The 26,782-nt window shown below is 41.5% G+C and overlaps 1 protein-coding gene across 1 annotated transcript in view; it reads right to left on the reverse strand.

The window, feature by feature from the left end:
- The window catches only part of mctp1a (multiple C2 domains, transmembrane 1a), a 159,404-nt gene that overhangs the window by 12,929 nt on the left and 119,693 nt on the right, over nucleotides 1-26,782 (reverse strand). Inside the window, exons 16-18 of the mRNA XM_030737928.1 lie at nucleotides 22,121-22,237; nucleotides 11,899-11,955; nucleotides 6,409-6,507 (exon numbers count right to left, since the gene is read on the reverse strand). Of these exons, the coding sequence (XP_030593788.1) occupies nucleotides 6,409-6,507; nucleotides 11,899-11,955; nucleotides 22,121-22,237 (273 nt within the window). The remainder of the gene's footprint in view (nucleotides 1-6,408; nucleotides 6,508-11,898; nucleotides 11,956-22,120; nucleotides 22,238-26,782) is intronic.

The raw sequence follows: 26,782 nt of genomic DNA on the forward strand, positions 1-26,782 counted from the left end.
CCCGAAGCCTTCAGGACCTCAAAGGCCTTTACCACATTTCCATCTTGAGGCCAGCCACCTCACCACAACCCTCCCACTGAGACCCAAACTGCCCCCAAACCCACCCTCGTCTTTTTGCTCTCCATCCAGGATCAGATAATGTGAAAAATGAACCATGGAGCAGTCAGGGAGACCACATGGCCTCCCCAGCAAAACCACACAAGACAAATAGATATAATTAGACAGCGTCTCTGGGTTATTTTTCTTCGCAAATATTTTACAAGACTCCCTTTCTTTCCTCCTCCCGCTGTCCTCCTCTTCTAAGGCCTTTCCTCAAAGTCCATCTGTTTTTCATTGCTGAGTCAAACAAATCTCAGAACGCAGGGTCTATTGTGCTGGGCTTGGTAAGGCCGAGCCGAGCCAGGCTGGGCCGGGTCAGGACGTTTTATTTTCGGGCCCGGACTCAGGGGAGAGTGTTTGAGGGCCACAGGAGTGGTGTGAGAGACCGGGCGGGGGTGGAGAGGATAAGTCAGAGGTCATTCGAGTATAAACCATTGCCACATGCCCTTCGGACTGCGGTCTGACTCCTATTTCCTGTCTTCAAACACGGCTTGGGGAGGTGGGAGGTAGCAATAACACAGACGGCCACGGAGAACCTTGTTTTCCCAGCTTCCCTGCACACTGCGCACATATGGAGTCAGGCAACCTGTTCTTATAATGGAACCTAATATGCACACAAACACACACACCCTACAGCTATTAGATAAGGTTGATCTGCACACCTGGTCTTGCTGTGTGACTCTACAAACAATATCCCAACAGAGATTAGAAGATGAGGTCCTTGATTCCAAAAAGCGATTTCTTTCTCTACTGAGCATATAGACCCATCACAAGTCCTTTTTTGTTTGTTTGTTTAAAAGAAGAACTCCTTTTTCATGCTTTCTGCGCACACACAGATTTTGCAAGAACTGTGTGTGCACTTGTGTCAATTAGCTCACATGTGGTAAGTAATTAGAACATGGTTTTTCCAGTCTTGACCAGCTTCCAGTCTCACTCAGGAGGAGGAGCGAGTTCTTTACAGGAGTCTTAGGGGCTGTTTTTCCATCTGCGTCTTCCTGTCTCTGTCAGGGAAACTAAGTGGGTTTGTTTGGAGAAGTGAAGGCAAGGCTAGTAAAATCGACTCTGACTGGCCCGCTGCTTTAACTTGGCCACAGATGCAAGTCATTTTAATGCTCAAAGTATGCTACAAATCCCAACACCTCTGACAACCCGGTCGTGATGAATGATGGTGCTGGGCTTGAATCAACCAGGCAGCATCATGAGCTTGCCTAATGTGTTTAGCATCATTAGTTTTAAACACTGCAGCTTCATCTTCATCTATATATACGATAGATAGATAGATAGATAGATAGATAGATAGATAGATAGATAGATAGATAGATAGATAGATAGATAGATAGATAGATAGATAGATAGATAGATAGATAGATAGATAGATAGATAGATAGATAGATAGATAGATAGATAGATAGATACTACTGTGCATTAGAAGCTGTATGAAGACAGTTGGTTTGCCCTGTGAATGAAATGCTTCCATGTGCAGAAGGAACTACTTGACATCAATTAACTATCATCAGGTTGGTAGCTGAAATATTTAGTGAGTTGGTGTCCTTTGTTGGGTGAGAGTTGCGTGTTTTAATGGCATGGATGCCATTTAAAGAAAATAAATGCATCCCTATGTCCAAGGTTTGCATCATTGTTTGGATGTGTGGAGTGCAATATGAAATCTCAGCCTTTATTGCCCAGCAGCTGAACGGCAATAAAGGCTCGTTAAAAGTGATGTGAGTTGTTTATATGTGTTAAGGAAAAATAACCCCTCAGTGATACCAGAGAGAGCCCAGGGACACTCTCTCACTCTCACACACACACACACACACACACACACACACACACACACACACACACACACACACACACACACACACACACACACACACACACACACACACATTCAAAGAAACAGCCAAGTCAGGCTAACCACATTGCACTTGCTGGTAAATTGTGGTAAACAAATGTGGTAAACTCCTTGAAAACGAACTTAAATATTTAACAAAGGAAAGATGCACGAAGCCTGGGTGCACTCGACTGCTCCATTTCTCTATCAGAAAGACACCATCACAGCAAAGTACATCTATATGCAAAAGTGCAAAGTGAGCAGTTGTAAACTTTACAAAGACAGTTTGTTCTTCACTGACCCAAGGCCTAGAGCTAAACAAGAGAGAGGTCACTGAGGACTTAGCCTATTAGGTTGGACTCAAATATCTGTCCTATATCTACTTGGTGGAAAAGAGGGAGCCATTTGAGACTCTTTTAACCTCCGATCACATTGTTCTCCCTGCTGATTTACGCCATAAAAATGATAAACCCAACAGTTATAATGTAGCAGCATATATCCCATCAAACCACAAAATGAGTCTGAACCACAAGTGGCTGCTGCTCATTGCCGCTGTGCTAAAATTGCACCTGTTTTTCTTTGTTTTTCCTTTTTTGCCCCTCTCACTGTGGCAGCACAGTAAAAATTGAAATGTCATATAAAATGTGACAGGATGCTAATATGCGGCTCCCAGAGGGCATCTGAAAGCGTTCTTGTTGATTTTGTAACTGCAGAGAGAGTCGGCACCCCTCCCATTTCTACCCCAGGAAAAAGAAGAAGAAGAAAAAAAAAAAGAATGAAAAGTTGAGCAAGTAGCAAGTTGAGGAATGCTAGGGGGTGACATGAATTCAATTTCCAAAGCCTGTGAAGGAACTAACAATGACATGATAATAAATAGTGCATGTGATTAGCACACTGTATATTTAAATCACGTGTGTTACTATCTCGCCTTCAAAAATCAAATATGGAAAAAATAACGATTTCGTGTCCATAAATCTGCTATTTGGGTATGCTTTTTAAAAAAAAAAAAAATTACTGGAAATGAAGATAAAATATTTAGTGATTGATGAAAGTGCACTTCACTGGAAGGACAGCACGCCTTTATTGGTTCTTTTGCATTCACTCATGGGATACTGTTCAATCTAATAGTGATGTGTTGAGTGCTATACATGACTAACAATTCTCTAACAACTGACTCACAAGTCAAAAAAAATAGATCAATACTAAGACAGTTTACCCCTAAAATGAAAATACAAGAAAACACACACCTGTCACATAGAAAAAAAGCTCCAAAAATTTAGTTTATATAACAATAAGCTCTAATTTTCCCTTCTATAGTTTTGTTAATCTGCATATCCCTTTTGTATTATGTTTTTATGATTTAGCGATGGAACATAGTTTGTGAACTATGCTTTTTGTTGTGATTTTTTTCCATTTTCATTTGTTCATTTGTGTTTTTGAGGCACAATAAAAATATCAAATGAAGCACTGATCCCTTTTCATCTTTTATGTTGGCCATTTAAATAGTTCAGCTGCTCTAACACTATTGTGTTACCAGGGTCTATTCCAAGTAATACCAATTCCACTGGGGACCAGTGAGTCACAGATTTTACCAACTGGGAGTTAAGAAAGGCCCCCAGGGGAATTTATTAAAAAAAAAAAAAGGGCCCAGTGGCCTAGAATATCATCTCATTTCTATTAGGAAATGACAACAAGACAAGACAAAGACCCTGTGAATGGCCTCAGATTCCAACCTGCACCCTGGCACTTCGCCAGCCGCACATGAAAGGGGCAGATGTTCGCTTTTTTCTTTTTTTTTTTAGGGGTGGGTACAATTTTAATAAATAATTTATCTCATATAACAACTAATCCATGGACAGGGGGCATCTATTTTTCCCATCTTGCTTTTTTTTTTTTTTTAACAAAATATAGAAATATTTGTTTTACTTTGGTGTTGAGATGCACAGCACGTCCTCTTGGCACTCATCACAGACAGTCCGTGTAAAGATGAGAAGGGGCATCCAGCTCCTATAGGCCCAAATGGATAAATGCGAGTAGAGAGACTGTATATGTGTGTTTTTCTGTGTGCACAAGATGTACTGCATTACTAGTTTAAGAGGATCTGTGTGCCGAGGGTCACTTCAACACAGCCAAAGTCAAACTCCAGTTAAGACTGTCAGCTGAAGGTGGACCAGGCACGCACAATGCTCTCTAGTGCTAATTAGTCTCTTCACCCAGTCAACTCCCATTGTGAGGATAAGTTTACACGTAGTGTATATTAAAAATGAGTGTTAGGTGGAAAGAGAGAAAGTGGGATTTAAAGGAGGAGGTGGTGATAGGGGTGACTTATTTTCAGTTTGACCTCTGCTTCCTGTCCTAAAGAGAAAGGTTTCTGGTGTTATGAGTGTGAGTTGGTGTGCGTGTCTCTAATGTGTCTGGTTGGCAGGAGGTTGTTTGCCACTGATCATCTTTACCCATATCCCTGTGGAGCCTCTCATCACCTCCACCACACCAGCCACTCTATCAGGCTCAAGGTCAGGTGCGCACACAAACGCGTAAATGACTACCACCCCTCAACTTCTGCTCTTGATCACTTGATCACCCTCTCCTGGCCTCCTGCTGCACGCCACGCCCCAAACCGCCATCCTACCTCACCTCTGCTCCCCCTGCTCCCACACTCTCCTTCCCCTGTCCTTCCCAGGAACCAGCCTGGCAGAGTGTGATGAATGGGACGACATTAGTCTTGTCCTCTGTTGGCCTGGTTTAGCTGCTCCAGCCCGTCTCCCCTCATGCGTCGTCTGTCAGTCTGTCTAAGTGTGTCTGTTTGTCTAAGTCACTGAGTCTGGGTTGGCTTAAAACACACAGTATCCTACTGTACTATGAAATACTGAAAAGATGAGAGAACATATGAGCTTTTGCATTTTTAAATAAGCAGAGAAATTAGGGAAACAGATACAAAATTCAAAGACACATGTAGGTTTTTTGAGTCGGCAAAGTAGATTTTTAACTAGTGTCATTAATTAAATAATATTTTAATCTTGCTGCAGTTAAATTACATCTGATTCACTACCTCAGTCTGTAAAACCTGCTAACCTTGGCATAGTTTTAATTATATATTCATGTACAGACACAGAGGCAATAGAAAAAGCTGTAAAATCTACTCTTAAACTTTGTTTTGGAAAGGGAAAAAAAAACAACAGAATGAGAGTGCATTGCTATGAAGTGAAGGGATCACATCTTCAAAAAAGTAAATAAAATATGCATCCTCTCTGTGCTCATTACAGATTTATGACTCTTGTTAAAAGAAAAGGTGGCGGCTGCCTTCTTACATGTCTGACTTTCAAATTCAGACGACACTGCTGTCAAGTGTTGTGCTCCACATTCTGTCCAATGAGAGACCGAGAGGGTTGAGTGCGTGCCATCTCCAACATCCTATTCGGCGAGAGTCTCAGTAAGAGTTACTTTGGGTGGATAAGAGCACACAAGAACTCCTCACCTACAGTGCAAGGAGCTGCTCGTCGTAATCCTTTGATGCATAGTTCATCAATCAAAAAGTTCAGTTGGTTCAGCCACTTGTGTGTATGTGATTCAGAACAATAACAGTTGGGGGGAGTAGTCATTGTTGCATTAGGCATAATGAGCATTGGGATTTTCTCCAGCAATGTGTGACAATTTTGCAGTTCCTGTAGCGACTTTAAAGAAAAAGCACTCAGAAAAACATTCAAATCACCACACCAGCCACCGCACACCCATGCACACACACGCACACACACGCACACACACACAGGGAACTAAAACTCACTCGAAAATTACTTTGTTAGGTGTCTATTTTCAGTGACTTAGGGGGTCATAAGGTGTGAAAGCAGTCCTTATTTGTGAGTGAAAAATAATTAGTAGTTTCAAAGAAGTTTGAATCTAAAAGCCAATGTTTTGGCAGGCAAAAAAAACCAAAAAAAAAAAAAACCCAATACCCCAACCTAGGAGAACATTTGATTCCCCTGTGGTCCCTGTTTTTGTGCAAACTGTATCAAAAAATAAATAAGCACAAATGCACTAGTGTGACTCCCCATGTCACCTTTTATTGCCCCAGAACCAAAAGTCCCAAAAGCAAAACACTCCAAAAGCAAAACACTCCATCACACCTCACTCTACATATTTCACTTCAATATTTAACAGATCTACAATGCTACAGGGAAGTCACAGACAAAGACAGGAGCAGCCTTCCATGCTGGAGCTCAGTAGCTTCCCCATTACCTTAAAAAGCAGGCACAGGCAGAACCCTTGCAGTGGGTTTGGATTCGGGGGCCAAACGTGCAGTGTGTGTGTAGGTGTTAACTGAGACGTGGACAGGGGGGGGGGGGACAAGTACTGTACACAAACCCTGACAGGACGGCATACAGAGGCCGCTGGACAGACGATGAGCTAAAAAGGGAACTGGGAGACAGCAACAAACACCATCGGAAGTCGGTGCCAGAGCCACACACATATCAACTTACCACCATTGCTCGTATCCATTCAAAGTGCCAGGAAGCCAACATATCCTCGAGGATATGGTTTTTATCACGGCTGTCCTCCCAGGGGCCTGGTTTAGGGTCCTTGTGGATAGATTACAGTGAGATGTTCTCTTTACAACCCACAGAAATTAGAGTCAAAGGGTTAGAAAATGTGGATGTTTTGCAACTGTGGTCTTATACATTTCTATCACCCCATGCAATGGAAAGATGATAACAAAAGCACTGCAATCAAAACAGCTTTAGCCTTGCAATGCAGAAAAGATTCTTTTTTTTTTTTGTTCACTACTCATGAACAACTGCATTTGATAGTAAAGTTAAAACCAAATATGCATATCCCTGAGTCCAGTGGACTGTTGCAAATCTATTCAGATGAGCGCTCATGTCTACAGTCTCTATAAAGACAGTGGTCATTGCACTGTAATGCGTAAGTATAGTGTCCAAAGCAACAACAACAACAACAAAAAAAGACCCATGGTGCAAAAAACAACCAATTTTCATTTGAACAAACAGGCTGGAGAGACTGAGAAAGAAGGAGTGATGAGAGAAAGCAAAAGACAAAGCAGAAGATATGGATCTGGGGGGAATAGAGATACTGAGAGATGATCCACCTGATGTATGTGTGTGACAAAGAGGAAAAACAAACAAACAATGCAGTGTGTTTTGCATAAAGAGACAATACTCCTCTCTGCCTCTTTCACCCTCCTTTTTGTTTTCATTCCTGCCTCTATTAGCAAAACATGATTAAAATGCAGTTCCTACCAGCGTCTCTGCTGAATAACAGGGGGGGAAAAAAAAGACAGTGAGATGGGAAGAAAAATGAAGCGGAAAAGTCAAAAGCATCTTTTACAGCGTGACGCTTTTCATCCTTCACAGGCGGCAAGAAGAAAAGACAGACATTCAAACTTTATTCTCTTCCCTTCTCTCCTGCTCTGTCTCTCTCACCCATTCTCCTCAGGAGCTGAACCCCCCCGATACCTGCATCACAGGCTCAATAGCCTCCCCAGAACAACATTTCAGTCGCACTTTTTTTTTTTTTTTTTATTTAAACCAGAGCATTGATATAATTCCCAGTGCTCTCTTTAGTCCAATTACATTATGCCATGCTGTTATCTGAGTGATCGGCACAGTACTGTGACTGGGACTGAGGTGGAGTGAGGGGGCTTGGGGAGGTGCTACAGAGCTCTATGTGCTGTCTGGAGACAAGTCATCGAAATAGCGCTGCACGTGCCCTATTTAACTTTTCATGGAGCAGAAAGTCCAGGGACTTGCTTAATAGCGGATAGAAGAGGGAAAAAAAACTGAGGAAAGTTGTGGAGAGAAAGACGACAGTCAGCCACATTTTAAAAGAAACAGAGATACTGTGTTTTAACATCAACAGCTGAAAGTGGCTGTGAGGCCTGTACTGGATATGTGTGCTGATACTAGCCATCCGTCAGCAGTTATACGCTTGCCAGAGAAGAGGCGGTGCACACACACACACACACACACACACACACACACACACACACACACACACACACACACACAGGCAGGATTGTGTGTGTGTGTGCATTCATGTTCTGTATGTTGCATGAGTCATGCCTACAGGGACAGCAGCAGAGGGTGAAATGGCTGTTTCAGCACTATAGATGAGAAGGATAAGGAGAAACTGTGGTGTAGGAAGATGACTGTGTGGCAGGATGAAGAAACTGAGGATTCCATATGCGCGGTATTATATGCACAATAGAATTATCAATAGCACCTTTAAAATCTAGTTCTGATGTGTCAAGCCAGATGTACACACATTACATGAGGATATCCTAAATACTAGAACTATAATAAGCTGCTGCCTCAATAGGTTAAAAAACTAAATTATAGAATAGCCAGTGGGTTACTGTTTGACCCCCAAATCTGATGCCTTGAAGAACTGGGTCTATAAAAAAAAAGAAGACAAAATATTCACATTTTTTCAGGTCAGTGTTCAATCTAAGTAATAATATCTGCTCTATATTTACTACCAGGGTTAAAATGAGTAAGAATAAACGGGAAACCAAAAAGATGTTTTGGTACATGTGGTATATCTGTCTCTGTGTGTATGTGAGTGAGATATTGATAGATAGGCACAGAGGAAGAAAGAGAGAGGGAGTGCACCGAGCAGTAAGCCCGTGAGCAGGACATGATTGCAGTGTGTATCTTATCTGTGTCAGGTCCTCCTGAGGCTAGTGGAGCCTAGCTGAGCGGAGCACAAGCGCTTCAGTGACCAGTCAACCATGTGAGGGTAATCTCCTCACTCCTTCAGTCTGTCTCTCTCTCTCTCATTCACTCTCTTTCCATTTTTTCCAGTAAGCCCCCCTCTGGGAGGCAGCTGAGCCGCACACACATCCACGTGAGACGTTCACACAAACACGCAAACATTTAAACACACAAACACTCACACCCTTTCAGAGCCTGAAGGCTACTGGCTCATGCCAGCTCTGGACAGCGAGCCCACAGGTGAGTGGAGACATCACAAGCCACATTATATGCTTAAACCCCTGCAGCCAGATGCTTGTAAATACAGGAATGAGTAGCATGTTTTTGCTATCTCACACTGCTCAAGCTGTATTTCAAGATGGTGAAAGGGTCTACAAAGATAACTGCAGGATGAATTTTTAAACGTGCAAGACAGATTTAAAAGAAAAATGTGGATTTGCTTTGTGTAAAAGGTGACAGAAAATTGAGAAAGTCATAAATACTTGGGCATGGATACCTGTCCACATCATTTAAGATTCATTTTGACATTTCATAAAAGCATTGCAGCTTTCTGCTTTAACTCAACCCGTGTTAAAGGTTTTTTTTTTATCTTTTTGCTTTTGGTATCATAAAATGGATTACAAGATTCTCAAATCAATGATTTGATGATTTGTATCAACCACACATCCTTATATGAAATGTTATATAGGAATAACTGTTATGTGTGCAATTTCAATACATTTGTCTCTTGCATTTATGTCTTAAATGAATAATATACTTATGATTAAAAAAAAAAAAAAAAAAATCAAACGACATTCCACGTTTAAGGTCAGTGCACAAAACACACACACACACACACGTGTACACACTGTGAAGGAAGGGAGAAGACAAAAAGAATTAGTTTATGTCTAACATTCTTTCACCTTTCGTGTGCTTGCCTGTTTGGCTTTAACAACTCAGCCGTCCCCATCAATTAGTCTAGATGCTGGACTTTCATTGAGATTAAGTGACTAATATCAGTGCTTGCTCACAAGAAAGACACTTTTCACGTCTGCCCAACAATCTGTTAAGTCAAAACACATGTGGTAATCCAAGGCAAAAAGCCTGCAAGGGGTCCTCTATGCAATGAAAAACAGGTGCTCTAGTTTTTGGCCATGTAATACCCCATTTACCCTCTGGAGCAAAGGTTATCCAGCTAATAGCTGCCTTGTGGTGCACTGGGAAGAGCTATGCACATGGCCCAAGTAAACATCTGGGATGGATTGTACATACTTGCAACATATGCTTCAAGTTCAATTAAAATGAGGCCTTGGCACATTTATTAATCTTTTTTTTCCTCTCCCTTTACTCTCTTGCTCTAGCTCTCTTTCTCTTCTCCCCACTCTCCCCTATAGGCCTGTGCCATTAAAGAGGCCTCCTTTGACCCGTCCTTCATACTTACTCATACGATCTGAAGCTGCAGCTCAAATCCAATGTAAAAGACCTCATATCCAATGTGAAAGACAAATTTGCTAAGCCCTGAAACTCCATTTGTTCTGCACTTAACCAGGTTGGAGGGAGAGCAAAGGGAAGAGAGTATGTGTCACAGCAAAAAAAAAAAAAAAAAAAAAAGGCAGGGAAGGGGACGATTGTGGAAAGGGAAGAAAGAGAGTGGGAAGGGAGAGAGATGCAGGCGAAGAAAAAAGAAAAATGCCCCCCTTTCAACTTCCCTACAGCTCAAATGAAATGCTAACAGTTGAGGGGAGCAATAGATCAAAATGTATGAAGCCAGAGTTGGTAAATTGTAGCCTTTGTGGCAGCTGTGCTATCCAGCATCCCAGCCCTGTGTGAACACAGAGCAAGGCCTTCTTATTTGGAATAATCAGTTCCGCACCAAATCTGACAGAGGCCGCACAAACTGCTTCTGCACCTCATTTCAATATGAAAGTCCAAAATGTATTTCATATAATCTGTAGCTTTTCAAATGCTTGTATTTTTATTTTTTTCCCCCCAGAGAGGAGGTTAGAAATGCAGTAAGGAGGACAGACATAGGGAAGGAGTGGGGGGAGAAAAAAAAAAAAAGAAAGGTTCAAGGTTGCCTGGTGCATATCTTCAGTCAGTGCCCCCCTGTACACTTCAGCCTTGGAACTTCACAGCCAAGAAACTCTGCCTCTGCCTCTGCACTGTGGGAGAGGATGTAATGCTCACATATTGCTGTGTGCTCATCTCCCAACTGGCTGCCAGGTTGATTGATTGCTGACTTTCTAGTGGGATGACCATTTGACCACTGACACAATAAAGGTTCCTTCTTTTTTTTTTTTTTTTTACAATTCTTTTGGCAGAGGCTGTTGTGAAGTTGCTGTTAGATAAATAAATTTAGCCTACAAGTCCAACATCAGTTTTCTTGCAAAAAAAGATTACCAAACCAGGCCATGCAAATTACCACATCGCAACCTGCTGTGTGGCAGCAAGGCATCAAGCATCGACTCAAATCATTTTCATTTTCACACTATAAACAATATGGACTCCGCGAGCTAAAATGCTGCTCTTGTTTCACACTGCTTGGAGTCTGAAAGAGAAAATTACTTTAATTTCCGAACTGACACACACCAAAAAAAAAAAATCAAACAAAAAAAAAATCAGACAACACTGTGGGTAGATTAAGTGCTGTACTATTTCAATTACCATTCCCAAGTGGAACACTGACAAGTTTCTGTATCCTATCCAGTGGCATTTGTTTCAGTAGCTGTTTCTACAGTGTAAACGAGCGGAGGCAGTAAAGAAGCCACCTGTTGTTACCTGATAGTGTCTGGACAAGCCCAGATGCTGTTTTACTGGGACATAAAGGAGCAGTGAACGGACCTAAATAGCTAACTAAGCGCTTTATATGGGTGTATGTTCACAGGAAGAAGGTCTGTAGCACAGCGTCTGTAATATAAATTCAGCATACTGCTGTATGAAGGGAAATTTAGGGATAATGCACCAAATTGCGTCAAAAGATCGAAAACAAAGCACACCGCAAGCAGAAAAGGTGAGGGATGTGTTACGTATACACCTAAAGAGAAAACTTTTGAAAAGGTTAAAAAGGTTGTACAATCTGTGAACATGTGTTTGTGCCTCAGGCAGTGAGAATATCTGAACAGGGGGAAGAGATGGGAGGGGAAGATGGAGTCATTTTGTTAGTCTGTTTGCGTTTCCGGTCTATGAAGCAGTGTCAACCCCTCCTGAGGCAGTGCGTGTGTGCGTGTGTGCGAATGCATCTCTGACACAAGACATAATTACCTTGTCATCTTTGTCAAAATCCTCATCCTCATCCTCCAGCAGGTCCTCCACTGCTTGCTGACAGTTGCAACAGAGCAAAGAGGAAGAAAAAAAAGAGAGAAGGAGAAATAAAATGTTTAAAATGCAACTGCTATAGTAGAGATAAACATTAGATAACAGAGGGTTAACATCATCAGAACATCCAAAGAGGCATATTAAAGCTGATTGGTTCTGCTTATGTCTGGCAAGAGTTTGTTAATGAGTATGGAAGACATGCAGATAGCACAACTATTGGATTTGTGAGTGCTAATATGTCATAAGCTTCAGAATGGTTCTCAATTAGAATTTAATTTTAGAAACATTCTGTTGTTCAAATATGTTGACACTTTTGGAAATGCAAGCAAACGCTCTGGCTTTGAATTTCTACGGGCTGAGGATTAAAGTCTACTCAAGCACTCAAATGGCATTGCACAAAAGCATGTAAGACTTATACTGTTCAAAGGGAGAAGACAGCAGAACTCCTCTTCTTCTGACCTCCTTAACCTCTGCATGAGTCTCTCACCTCTACCACTGGTTTATATACATTCACCTTTCTTTCTTTCTTTTTCTTTTTTTTTTTTTTGTTCCTCACAGAGTGTGATGCTCCATGACAGAAGAAAGTAGAAAAGCCTGAAGCGCAGAGACCGAGTCACAAAGAATGGCAACTATTTGCTTCAGTGGTCCACGACCGATAAAACTGGAGCCGACGTAACTCTGAAGCCCCGAGAAACCACGAGACATACTGTACAGCACAGAGAAAAATGGCATGTTTTACAACACACGCGCAGATACTGGGTACACATTCAGTACAGCAAACATAAAGGGACATATGGATACTGGACAGTGGTAGCGTTTTTAATTCAGTAACACAATTTTTACATGCACACTAAGACACACTGAAATTTGAAAGTAACATGGCTATAAAGACAATGCAGTCCCTCACATCCAGACCTCTAACCACATAAGTTAATCCTTTGACCAATAAGATCAGCTTGATCCACACTTGACTGTGTCTTTGTGAACATCCACAAAATCTGTAGCATGATGCCACCAAAGTGAAAACCATTACAACTGCATCTTATCCACCCTCTATCAATGACACATCACCGCTAATCATATGACACATCATATAGTTGCTCACAATTTACATAAAGAAATACCCGTTTCATAAGCCCTACAGCTGTCAACCTCAGAATTTATCAGCTCTCATTGTTTGATAGCGTTACCAGACCCCAACCCCCATCGAAACCTCCACCCATCCCCGACATCACCGCACCCCCCCACCCCCCCCAAGCAAATCCAAAACAGTGCAAAACTAGTTTGGAGAAATCCAAAAATCATTACTTAACAAGACAATAGCTTTTGTCCTTTTTGTTTTTCACTGGAATAAGAGGGGAAACTATGTGGCGGCTGACATAAGCCTCTTATGTAAATGCAGCTTCCCACACAAACAAAGATGAGTTCAGTCAGAACAGCGGAGTCGAGAGGGTAGTGTGTGTGTGTGTGTCTGAGTGAGTTCTATCAATATAAGTGAATCACTAGGGCAAAGTGCTGTGCACGTATGTGTGAAACTCCTCATTTTAACTGTCTGACTGTGTAACAACTGGCCATTCCTAACTCAATGAAACTCTCCCATGTCTAGACAAATAAGCTTGACTGTTCACATTTGACAGTCTCTTTATTGACACTGAGCACATCCAGTACTACACTATATAAATACCAAAGAGGGAATTCTTCTGCTCAGTCAAGGGAAAAGATGTAGATGAGATACTGTAAAAATGAAAGCCTTCTGGCATCTCTAAACAAATGAACTATAACTGTTTATAAAGACATCATGGTTCCCTCCAAATCCTTTCATCCATGCCAAAATAGAAATATAATGGAATCCTCCACACAGAGGCTTTAGCAGGGCCTGCCTGGCACATGCTCCAAACTTTAAACAAAGAAATGAGCATGAGCTAGGTGGAGAAGCATGACCTAGAGAGACAGAGAGAATGATAGAGTCGTTTGTCTCCCTCTGCTCTCCGCTCTGCTCTCTCCCTTCTATTGCCGCTGGTTACAGAGAGAAGTCATGTTTCCTGCAATGAGACACAGTGTAAAATTAATAAATAAAAGACACGGAACATGTCATCTGCCCTGAAGATTGCCACGGCTAAATGCGTGCACTGAAGCTACTGTCTCAGTATGGGAGGATATAAATTACCTCAGTACAGCCAATGAATTCCAAACATCCCTCTTTCGTTCTCTGTATCGCTCTACTTCTTCCTCTATTTGTCTCATTCTTTCCTCTTTCTAAGACCTGTTTGGTGTATGATATCATTTGTCTGCTTATCCCCCCCATTATCATGTTGTTTGAATTACTATCATTACAGCACGGCAGCATCAAAGCCTTGCTGTCGACAGGATCGCGCAGGGCTCACATTGCCTGCAGAGCTGCTCCAGTCAATTCAGTATCTACAGAGGTGGGGATTAACATATTCAGACCCATTCAAATGATACAGGGATGATGCAGGCTACTCTTACAGATTACATTGTGCTCCATAAATACATACACAGATGTGATAATATGAAATACACACAAAGAATGCAAGTGAGCACAATGACATTGAGAGTTCAAATGGCTTTGGATGTATGAATGCATCTGTTTGGTCTTTGCTTAAACAGGAAAAGCTAATTTGCAAGAATTAATTTGCTGTTGCATTCACGTTCCAACACATGCGCTGCTTTATCTGAATTATTTTTCCTCTTTTACTGTATTTTGCATCCAGGCAAAAATACCTGCTACGAATTAAAACCAACTGTGACTTGTCTACTTACTTGCCAAGCCATGTCACAGAGGTGGTATATTATTTTTATATTTTGGTGTCTAGGAAACTTTGGTGCCATCACTTTAACATACTTGGTGACTGATACACCACAGCTAGAAAGATGGAACTCCGGTCAGCATCACAAGTCCAAACTTTCTACTTTTGGTTTGTCTACGGTTGCTTGTGCTAACTGAAACGCATGGTTACAGCTGCCTGGACTTCAACAAATAAGAACGAGGGAAACAAAAAGTTGTTAGAAGTGTTAAGATCTGATGTTTTCTTGCTGGATCAAGCTGTTACCGTATAGACAATGTAGCTGCTGCTTGAGAGATTAAGACGCTATTAGAGACGTGCAGCTAAATATCTAAAAGTTTTTCAAGAACAGTCATAAAGTAGAAGCAAAAATCCTCAGGAAGCTTCTTGCACAAGATCAGCAGTGCAACAGCACCCCTAGTGTGTTTTCAAGGACAGAGAGCATAATCTCAGGGTCACAAGGATTATTACTGTGATCTTCTGCTTGCTGGATACACAGCTCTCTGGCATTACAGTGAATTTGATAGTAAATATGATCATAAGTTAAATCACAGGAGAATGTTGAATTATGAGTATGTTTACAGAAGTTTTTATCTAAGGCCACTGGAAAGACAGAAACGTGGTTCAGAAATGAGGGAAACGTATGCTAAATGTGACTGAATAATTTTGTACTAATCAACTAAATATCCATAACCATGGACACACAAATTAATTCAAACAGTCATAAAACAAAACCAACCAACTAAACAAACAAAAAACTAAGCTCTGGGTGGACTGGTTTGACAATAATAAAATAAAACAATCGACTCAAACCTGTCTGGATCAATGAAACAAGTGCATGCAAACACCCCATAGGGGGAAAGTAAAATTCTACTACTAAACTAGTAGCCACATTATTTTCACCTTTCCCCTGAAATGCCTCTCAACTCGGCCCTCTCTCTCCTGTTGGCTGTACTGAGTTCCACTATTTCCTCTCCTCGCCTTCCCAATGACAGCCGCATGGGGAATTGACGCCGAGGCAGACATCGCCAGTGAACATGAAGATATACTTTTTCCTTCTTTTTTCTCCCATTCCTCCATCCCTCCCTCCATCCTCCTGCTGCTTTTCCTCTTTGATACGTGAGGGGGTTTTAACCTCTCCAGCTGCTGAGGTTTGGCTGAGTGGCTGGCTGGGGGATCTCAAGGCCCTGCTTGGTATGCACTGTCCATGAGTCTATGTGTATGTGTGCACATATTGCCTACACCACAGTTTCTGCAGACTGGGGGAGAGCTGCGCGTCTGATAAGGCTGAGCCTGGCTGACCCACGCGGGCCCTTCACAAGCTGTCAGAGCCGTGGCCCTCAGAGGGGGGCACTTCCATCTGCACTGCCCAAGCCAGGGCTCACCCAGCAGGGGGCTGGATAGGGGTGAGGCTGGGGTGCTACCGGAGCTGGTGGTGGGGGTGAGAAGGGCAGCTCCATATTCATGAAAGCAACACCAAATCTGTGAACGCTGGAAAATATTGAGTTTTGGGCTTGTATTGTGATATTTCTAACTCACCAGTTACGACTTCCTTTCGTATTTACTGACAAATAAACCAAGTGTTTATCCAGAGATTAAGCAGCTATTCAGGCACAGTCACAATTTTGAAAAGTCCACCAGCATTATTCATATTGTGTTTTCATATTCAATTGTGCCAAGGAGTGCTATATACTTGATGTTCATTGTATGGCACACGCACATCTGTAGACATAAGCTCCAGGTTTAAACCGAAAACACTAACAAACCGCTACAGTGGGTATACCACATAGACAAAATAACAACAGCAGCAACAACAACAACAGGCACCGAGACAGACACCCTGAACTGCTGGTGTTGTTAGCAAAGAGCACAGACAGTTACAAAGGTTCAGTGTGATGAAGGCAGTTAGACAAATGGGGTGGGATGGGAGAGGGGGTGGCAATATGATGAAAAGGATGGGAGGATTCTGCAGTGGCATCCCTGATGCTCCCGATGCTCCCGTCCCGCTTCAAACTATGCCCGCTGCCTGTCTTTCTGCCTGCCAGCCTGCCATCCTATCTGCCAGTTTAGCAGAGACAGAGAGGCAGCGAGAGCAGCAGAGATGAGCACGATGATGCCGGGGCGGCACGGGGGAAATCAGCGGGGCACAGGCGCTCCCAGTTAAAAGTGACATGACCTTTTGATTTTGTCACCTGTCACCAACTGCCATGTCTGACTCCACACTGAGGAGTGCCTGCCATCCACCGCTGCTTTCCTCTGCCTCCGTCTCTCTGAATGCCTCCCTGTCTTTTTCTGTCTCCTGCTCCCACTCCATCTCCTTTTCTCATTCTCCTTGTCTTTCCAGAGTTACAGTTTTATGAGCAAAAATGGTGTGACTTCCTGGAGGAGTTCAGGTATAATAGGCAGCGTATTCTCTTTTCCTTCCAGCTTTCCTAATATTTACTTCTGCTCCACCTGTGTTATGTGTGGCTCTTAATGAGGGCAGATGTCAAGGCACAGTGTTGCGGCAAGGTTTTTTTTTGAGATGCAAAATCAAGGAGAAAATAGAACAGATAAAAATTGCAATGAAGCCTCGCTCTAAAAATGATACAACGTTCAAATAAAATGTGACAATTTTGACTGTAAATAAACCAGATTTTATTTACACTAACGAACAATACGCTGCTGTCACACACAGTAGAGAAAAGTAAATATTAAACTAGTAGCAATAGAACTACATGACCTCAATTACTTTATTTTAATAAACAACCAAGCTCCGTGAACATGATTAAACTCTCTATGTGCCAAGAGTGGGCTGCACACTCAGTTTTCGTGCCACCAGAGGCATGCCTGTAAGTGCGAAGCATCTTCGGGCCATTAAGGTCTCCTCTTCTGTAATGGTTTGGTGGATCCATTGGGTGAATCAATGTAATGGTCTGAAGCATGGGATAAAGAGCATGGTCCTCCAGTGTGACGAGGCCTAATTGCCCGTCATCCTGTGGTAGAAAGAGACATCACCGTGTTCCATATGTAGCCTCTCCGACAGCCTGCACTGAAATTAACACCTTCATAACATCTGGTAAGGGCTTTTCTGGGCCAGGAGAACGCCAAGGAATGATTTCTTTTGGGATGTGTCCCTGCTTGTTAATCTCAGTGCCCATCATCTACTCATGCAAGCAGGCATACCCGAGAATACGCCTCGCTGCCGTGACAAGACACACGCATGTGTGCACATGTATCTAGCGGCCATCTTCCTCGTCCAGCAGAGCTGCCTGTCCTCTGCTTGACCAAGCCCAGCGCAGGGGCAGCTTTCATTGTAACATTCTTGGGACAGATGTAACCTCCAAGTTGTCCCAGGTTTCCAAACAAGTGCGAGATGGAGAGGTCATCTCATTACAATGCAGAGTGGAGAAGCAGAAAAACAATATGAGTCTTTCTTAATAATACAGTAATGCCTTTGAATGCCAAAGTAAACACAGTATCATCCTCATATATTCAGCATATATTCAGAAACATAAAAGGGTCCTCTTGTTTGCTCAGAGAGCGAGGGAGCATGTTACACCGTGACATACAGGTCAGCCAACGGTGTTGGAGAGTCAGCATTCATGGGTCAGAGTGCTACATGATAAGAAAGGAGGTCGGGGACCTTGGTGGTGCAGTGCCTCCTTTAATCGCTGTTCTTAAGGATGCTCTGACTGCTTAGCAGGTACTGGTCAAGGTTGGGGCTAGGCTAAGGAGCGCTGATCCTGGATCTGTTTGCAAAGCAGCATGTAACCACACAATAGTCAGTGACCCTGAGTGGTGAAATACAGCATGTAAAGAACACTGTGTATAGACAGGGCTGCGGACTGTGGTTGTGGTGTAAAAGCATCGAAGGGTAAGCACACTGAACCCGTCAGATGAAGCAAGGCCAGTTCATTAGGAAGTCTGTACTCAACTGTAGGCTTTTTTTTATTTTCTCTCATTCTCTCTCTCTCACTCTCTCTCTCTCTCTCTCTCTCTCTCTCTCAACCTTCAGAGTGAGTTCAACAGAGATTCCTTTGGCATTACCCTCACCCCAGACTGCTGGAAAACCGCAGCGCTCCGGATGCTGACCCTTGCTCAGCTCAGCACAATGCTTTAATTTGGTGTGTTGTTTAAAGTAATTAGAAAGCCTTTTCCCCTGTTTTCTTTTCTATTCTTTTCAGTGTCTCTGCCAAGTGCAAGAGGGAAACAGTGAGTCGTCCATGACTTCAGCTTGATAAAGATTCGGAAGAGGAATCCACGAGACCCCCCTCACCCTCCTCCTCACCCCACCCCCTGCACCGGGGGAAAACTGTCTGAAAACAAACAGGGACAGGACTCGAGGGATACTTGTGTCTAAATGTGTGCGTTAGAGTGTGAGTGTGTGTGTGTGTGTGTGTGTGTGTGTGTGTGTGTGTGTGTGTACAGCATTCCAGCAAAATAACGAATGCTTCCATCGTACCTTACATTTACTATAAGTCTTATCTGAGATAAGATAATAATATCAGGATTGAATGAGGAAGAAAGTTGATAATGGAGCAAAGGGGGGGGGGCTCAGCACATTCACAAACCCGAAAGCAGTAAGACGGCAACACAGACACAAACGGGGCAGTGACTGTGAGAGAAGTTTCTTTGTATCACCTGCACTGTCACAGCAGCAAGAAAAGGAGCAATAATAGAGCGAATCTCTGACAATTGTAACTTTCATTAGATATATTGCTGCAAAGACTGTCTGTACAAACTCATGCATATGCACACTCACACGGCAGTTTACAAAAAACACAGACAACTTTTATCTGTATGTACACGCATAATTTAATGTTTTTACTCGCATGAAAACACACACCTAGAATGACTCCTGTGAACGTATATGTGTGTATGTGCACGAGCCGCAGTCCTACACATTTGTTGTGTCTGAACCATAACCTAGGAATAAAGGGCATATACTAATTAATACCAGACTGCAGAAAAATGACCACAACACACACACACAGTATTTGAGTATTCATGCATCATTGGCACACCTGCATATAGACATAGAGTACATTTACCTTAATGCTATCCCATTACCTTTTATCTCTTTTGCCTCTAACTTTCTCACCACCAGGCTCTACAAACACTCCTTAAACCAGTGCCAGCACTGACACTCCTACCCACACATATCAAGTCTGTCAAACTGTAAGATTTACACTGCACACGCAATTAAAAACATTGCCGAATGCTGCTCATATTAGACAGCAGAGACATTTAACTGAAGTCACACGCCAACGTTAAAGGCAGTGCGCTCACGTGTTAAAATACCCCTTTTTTGATGACCTTGATGATCCTTTGAATTCAACCAAACACTCTCACACGACACTCTGAAGATGGCGATATTAAAACAAGCTTCAGAGGCAAAACCACTCTCCGGTCTAGTCTAACCCTTGGCATATAAATCCAGTAGACTAGTTGCATGACAAGCCTCAAGACATTAAACTCAACTGAAACAAGAAAATGGAAATGCTGGTTCTAGTCAGCGGCAAATATTTTAAGGGGCACTGGTTCCATCACAACAAACCGAGCTAAAGTCAGGAAAAATATGCGCTCTGCATTCGTGCCCTAAATGTGGAAGATCATGATCAAATGCTCGTTTGACAAAGAAGCAGATGCAACCTCAGTTGTAACTGCTGGTCAGGTCAATCTTTAAAAGGAGATTTTTAATCTCAGTGAGATTTTTACCTGAAAAAAATAGAATATAACAAAAATAAAATACTAAGACAGCACCAGATGTTAAAACTCTGTGTTTTAACATCTGGTGCTAAGTGTCCATACCTTCTTCGGGCTTTGCACATAAGACCTTTAAGTAGAACTGGACAGTGTTGTTATACTTAAAGGCACTTGCCATATGAGAATCAACAGTATGAACATGTCTTAAGGTTTAAACCAAGTCCTGAGGTACTTGAGACACAATAGTCCCTTTCAAGAGAGAAAAGCAATTCCACATGAAGTGGGAGTTACATGCACTTATTGGAATGTGAATGGAGTGCCACATTACGGGGATATGCAACCATTGTTGCCTCATTTTACTTAGGAGGTACACAGGAAAAGAATATCATTAGGTCTGGATAAATACAAGCAGCAGGTAGAGAGACAAATAATCATGCCAGGTTTTGTCTTAAGGCATGTGTGGCTATTATTTTTTTTAGCAAGCAATGTCGCCATCTACAGGTGAGGAGAGTGTCTCTGAAATTGAAGTCTGAGTGCTTAAAAAATTGTTTACCTACAGTTGCAAACCTTTAATTCTTGACTTGAACACATCACACGTTAAACACAATTTTTAAATATGAGCCTAAAACTAGAGTATTACTGCCAGTTTATTGTCAAGAAACACAAGGATCATTTTGCTAATTTTAATGCCATGTTTTTAAAATGAACAAATATGGAAATGGAGGCTTATGAATAGAGAAGATTAGCTCTCGAGACTAAACAATAAATCTGTGCTATATGCTATGTAGAGTTCACATTTAATTCTGTAATATTGCAGTGACACACAGCTATTAGATTTGGTTCATTATGATAACTGAATTTAATACCTCTTCCAAATCCAATCCAATCTAACCCAAAGAATCCCTATGAAGAGATAAATATACACATATAGAAGGCAAAAGACTGCAAGGAAATCTGAAGTCTGTTAACTGGTTATTTCCAACTGAGTCTTGGAAAAAGGCACTTATTAAAATTAATCACTTCATTGTTCACGCTCACGCCATAGTCCAGCTCTCTCTCTCGTTTTCACTCTCTACTCTCCAAATGTGCCTGGCCATGATTAAAACATGTCTGTTTCTCCATGACATTGCTTTGACATCACTTAATTGGTATAAGAGATAAAAATAAATGAATTAAATAAATATACTACCAGGTAAGTGGCGTAACATTGCTCAAGGTGACAGCCTATTATTTCTCCCTTTTCTTTGCCTCAAAGAAGGCAAAGTGAGAAATGTGAGATTGCACTGAGAATGCAGCACCTCATGCGTCAGACAGAGATTTTTATTAAGAGAAAAAAAAAATCTGCAGAGTTTTTATATGTGAAATTCCAAATCTGCTCAAAGTTTGTGGCGTGCGGTTCAATCTGAAAGTACATTTTGCTACTTTTCTTCAGAAAGCTACATTTATTTCTCACTTATCTGTACATCTATGCTGATCACCTGTCAAAAATTCACATCCCATATATCTACTGCTTGTATAATGTCTAGAAACGCATCATCATATGATTAATGTAGTAAATCAATGCCCCGATAAAACAGCTGTGGCTGAATTTAACACTCATTTGTATGTGGAAACAGGCTTTTACAATGAAAGAAAAGAAAGGCGTAGGGATATCAAGAAGCGATGGGGTTACTCACCACATCTTGCCTGGTATCCTTCCCCGACGCAATGAGAATGTAGTTCCAGGCCAAGGGCAGAAGCAGCGCCAGAGGAATCATATAGAGTTCAAAGTTCCAAACGACGATGACAAAAAGCTGTTGAAAGAGGCAAAATCAGAGGTGGTTGTGAAAGAAAAGTGAAAACAAATAAGAGATCAATGTGGGCTCAAAATGTATACATTCGAGACGCCATAAGGGCGCTCGGGAGGCAAACTCCCGAGAACGTAAGCTGGCCACATGTGCCGTATGTGTGACTGGAAACAACGCACATTCATATGCAGAATCATAAACTCCATGCAGTAAAAGGCATAAAATGAGTCTTCACTTTAACAAAGGAACGGGCCTGGTGTCAGTGAGCTAAGGGTGAGCACCGTGACCCCTTAAAGGTTTCTGGGTCTCAAGCTGAGGAGGAGGAGGATGGTGAGGAGGATAAGTATGAGCCGTCAGAGTCTCTATCCTCCATGCCAATCATCTCAGAGTCTGAGGTCATGTACCGTTTCAGCCACAGTACGTCAAAGCTGACCCTTCTATACTCAACCCCAAACTCCAGCACATGACCCTGCACACCCCACAACCCGAGCCCCTAACCCTGTCACTCCAAGACCCTATACCCTCTCTCCTGTCCCAAAAGGCTCATATGCCCTGTCTCTAACCTCCTCTGCACCCATCTGCCAAAACCATAACCTCTATACCTCCCCTCTCATCACCAAACAAGAAAAGTACCATCTGAAAATTAACCTTTCCTAAAACCTTGTATTCTGGTTTTGGCAGGACTCTTTAGCCTCTGACAACAGATTACTGTGGTGGTTGGGAGATACGTGTGGGAAAGTAAAATTGCTAATCGTGGAAGGTTGATATTTTTTGGCCACATTGTATAGATTGTGAGAAAGCATTGTCAGTTGTTATTGAAAGGTTGGGATGGGGAATTTTGAGGAAACAAAATCTGTCAGAAATAAATAGAACAAAAGCATATTTATCTTATCTAATAATATCATGTTCAAGAATAGAGATTTGTCACGATTGATAAAAAAAACAAAACTGCAGCAATTATAACAAATGCTGAAAATGCAAACCATGCCTAATGCTTAATCGTCTGCTGAGAAACATATTCAGTGAATTCAAGTACAAGAAATCAATTATTTCAAATATGAGCACAGAAGATTTGCAATTAATTAGTCTGTGTATGGAAAGACAACCCTGTTTAACAATCAGTTTCGATGGGAAACTTTTAAAAGTGATGAAATTGAGAGCTCGTATATTGTCTGATCTATCCTGTTTGGTTGAGCAAACATCAGCAAGAGTGAGAGGACGCTTAATAATCAACAATGAGTCTGCTTTATTTCTCTGTTTGTGTGTCTGTGTGTGTGTGTGTGTGTGTGTAATATAGGGTTAAAGTGAATAAGAGATTCGTTACCCTCTCACAGTGCATTCCAGACAACACAGACGCACTCACACACAACGTCATAACGGACAAAGCTCCTCACAATAAATCCATGTTTACAAATTAAAATTTTTATCCTCAACTTTTCCATTTCATGGAAAAGTTTGAAAGGCTCATATCAAAACTTTACAACAGGATTGTAACTCCATGTAAAATTAACTAACAGACACTGAATACATAAAGCAAAAAAAAAAAAAAAAAAAAAAGAAGACATAAATTAAACATTAGAAATGTCCAGTACATTTGCATAATGCTCACAGCAAAGTTTCTTCTTCAAATAAACCTGAATGGCCTTGGTGAAACAGCCAACTCTCCCCAAAGGATCACAGTCTTTCTCCGTCTCTCTCAGGCTCAACTTACTTTCTTACATACACAGAGTCTTTCTCTGATACAGCTGTGTAGGAGAACTGGAAAGAAACTCTTTAATAATTCATATTTGTATACTAATAAGCAACACAACAATTTCCCTTCACTCATCAGAAAACGCTGTAAGGATCATGAAAGCCCAACAACAGATGCTTGCATACAGACAAATAGAATAACACACATTCACGCAGATTTTCCACACAAAATATAACTATTCTTAAATTATCCATCTGCTCCAAATTACTATAATTTACAAATCTGTATGATCTGCAACAGAGATAAACACTCAAGCAATTTATAACTGCAAAAATGTGCAACAGAGGTGCAGAAAGTTGACTTCAATTGAACAAACAGAGGAGCTCATTTCTTTGAAACTATTCTAGTAGACGCTATTAATAACTGCACACTTATAAATGTCTTCATAAGCTCCGTTCTATACACTGCTGTAAATACCACTTACAGTAGGAATACAGAACAATGCATTTGAAATATTTTTGGTGCCTGGTAGTCTTTTCACTCACGCTGTCATCACACAGCAGAAAATTTACTTGTACTTCTCTATCCTAATGTTTTAAGCCTTCAAATCCTCTTGTTTTTAAATTCCTGCTCCTTTCTCCATTTGCCTGAGGTTGTTTAACCTGTCATCCGCCTTTATTCCTCCTCCATTTGGTTAAGGTGGCTGAGGGTGAAGTTTTGACTGACAGCTAGAGAAACCGGACACCCCGGCTCAGCAGCGGCCAGCCCTAGACCGTCTATGTGCCCACCGGCTGGGCAATGGGGCCCTACGGTGCCTGAACCTTTCCACCAGGACTGGGCGATCACAGTCACCCCCCGTCGCTCGCTGCACCACATAGGAGGCTTTTCGCCTGGAGAATAGGGAGTGGGAAGGAGCCTGCTGTGGATGTCAGTGACCAGAAAATAGCAGAGGGAGAAAAAAAAAAACTGCAAAAAACATGTTGGATTGAAGGAGAAGAAAGAGGAGGAAAAGCTAGATGAAGCTCCAGATGTAGTCTATGGGAATAATTTGTAAATGACCCTGTGTGGCCACAGACATAATGTAGCGGCTGGTGATGGTTCATAGTGAATATCTGAATACTCACACAGGGGATGCTCGTCCCATTCTTGCTTTGTTTAATAATGCTGCATTCTTGATAATGCAATTTTTTTTTTAATATGAAACAGTCTTTCTTTGCTTACGTATTCCTGTATTCTTCAGATTATGTGCACTCTCTGATTTAGTTTAGCGAGTATGTAAATAAATCCAATCTATTTGTTAGAAAAAGTGAGTTGGAGCCTGTTTTCACTCCTCCTGTAGAAAATGTTTTCTGTAATTATCAAACCTACTAAAATAATAGTAGTGAGTCTTTTTTTTTCTCTCTTATATGATGAATATTAGATTGTGTCACCAAAACTACTTTCAGCAGTGACAGCATAAAAAAACAAGTCAGGAATTTTCAATTAACAATTTACTTTTAGACAACAAATCTGTTTTGTCAAAACAAAAGTCCGTCATTTCTTTTAATCATTATTTGTGCTTCAGTGATCTTTAGTGAAGTTTCCAGGAACAAAACTAGTCAGCTGTCACAAAACAAAGTCAAATAAGGATTTCCACTGTCAAATCTGCTAAACCAGTTTAGATATAGTTAAAGGCAACATTTGAACTGGGCTAACTTCACATCTGACGACGAGCTGATATTGAAATGAGATGCGTAATTAAGAAAGACAATTACAAAACTAACAAAGTCAAACCATTATTTGTAACACTTTAGCTAAAATACCAAAACTCCAAACAGTATCTAAATTATTTTGACAAGTCTGTGTAGTTAGATTTCATCTCAGTTATAATGTTTAAAGCTTTCTCTTAATATTAAAATATTCAAAACACAATAAGCTATATTAAAAAAAAAAAAATCCTAACAAAAGAGATAGTGAAAATGATTTATTCAAGCACTTAGTGCGGCACATTGAGAGTTGCTTTATTTGTTTCAAAACACAACCCGCGTCCTTGCGGCTCTTTGCCGCAGCACTGTGGGAGGGTAATATTCAGTGCTTTGGCTTACATTAACCACACACCAGGCTAACTTCCCCCTGCTCTGTCTCAGTGGAGTGAAACTGAAGTTTGGATTTCAGAGTTCCCCTTTATCTCTCTTACATCAATTTCCATGCTGGCACTAAGTGTTGCCAGATAGCAACTAGAAGTCCTGTTAAGTTCGAGGGAACAAGAGGGAGGGAGACTGTGTCCTGTTTCTGACCAGACCTACACAACATTCAGTGGTGCTAGACTGCCCCCTGCTGTTCTCGTGCAGAACCTAGCTCTACAGCACAATTAATGCTCTTCGTTCGATTAAAAAAAGAAGCCCAAATCACTAAAACTGTTGTGTCAAAGCCAGTCATTTTGCAACATCATAGTTACAACAATACAATAAAGCTTAAACCATTTATGATCACAATACTACAACTTCCCACAGGTACCAATTATTATTAAGGGTACCGTATCGCGACTTCTTATCAAAAGACCTCACACATTTTCTGTTGAGTCTCTATCTCTGGTGATTAAACTCTGACTTGGTATTCTCTGTGAGTCATGCTACCACATTTCAACTATCATTCATTTTGGAAATGAGGAGAACAGTAAAATGTGAAAGTATATCTTTCAAAGCTGTCCCTTGCTGTGGGCAAAGACGAACTCCCAACTTTAAAACTTTTAAAAGTTAGACAGGTTCTTTGAAGAGGAGTCAAAGGAGCAATTTAAAGAGACCTGGAGTGGTGTGTACCGCTGACTGCTATGGTGTCTTTGCACTGTGTATCAAACTGCCAGCCAGACATGTGCAAAC

This window comes from Archocentrus centrarchus, chromosome 9 (assembly GCF_007364275.1).
Source record: "Archocentrus centrarchus isolate MPI-CPG fArcCen1 chromosome 9, fArcCen1, whole genome shotgun sequence".
Taxonomy (NCBI): Eukaryota; Metazoa; Chordata; class Actinopteri; order Cichliformes; family Cichlidae; genus Archocentrus; species Archocentrus centrarchus.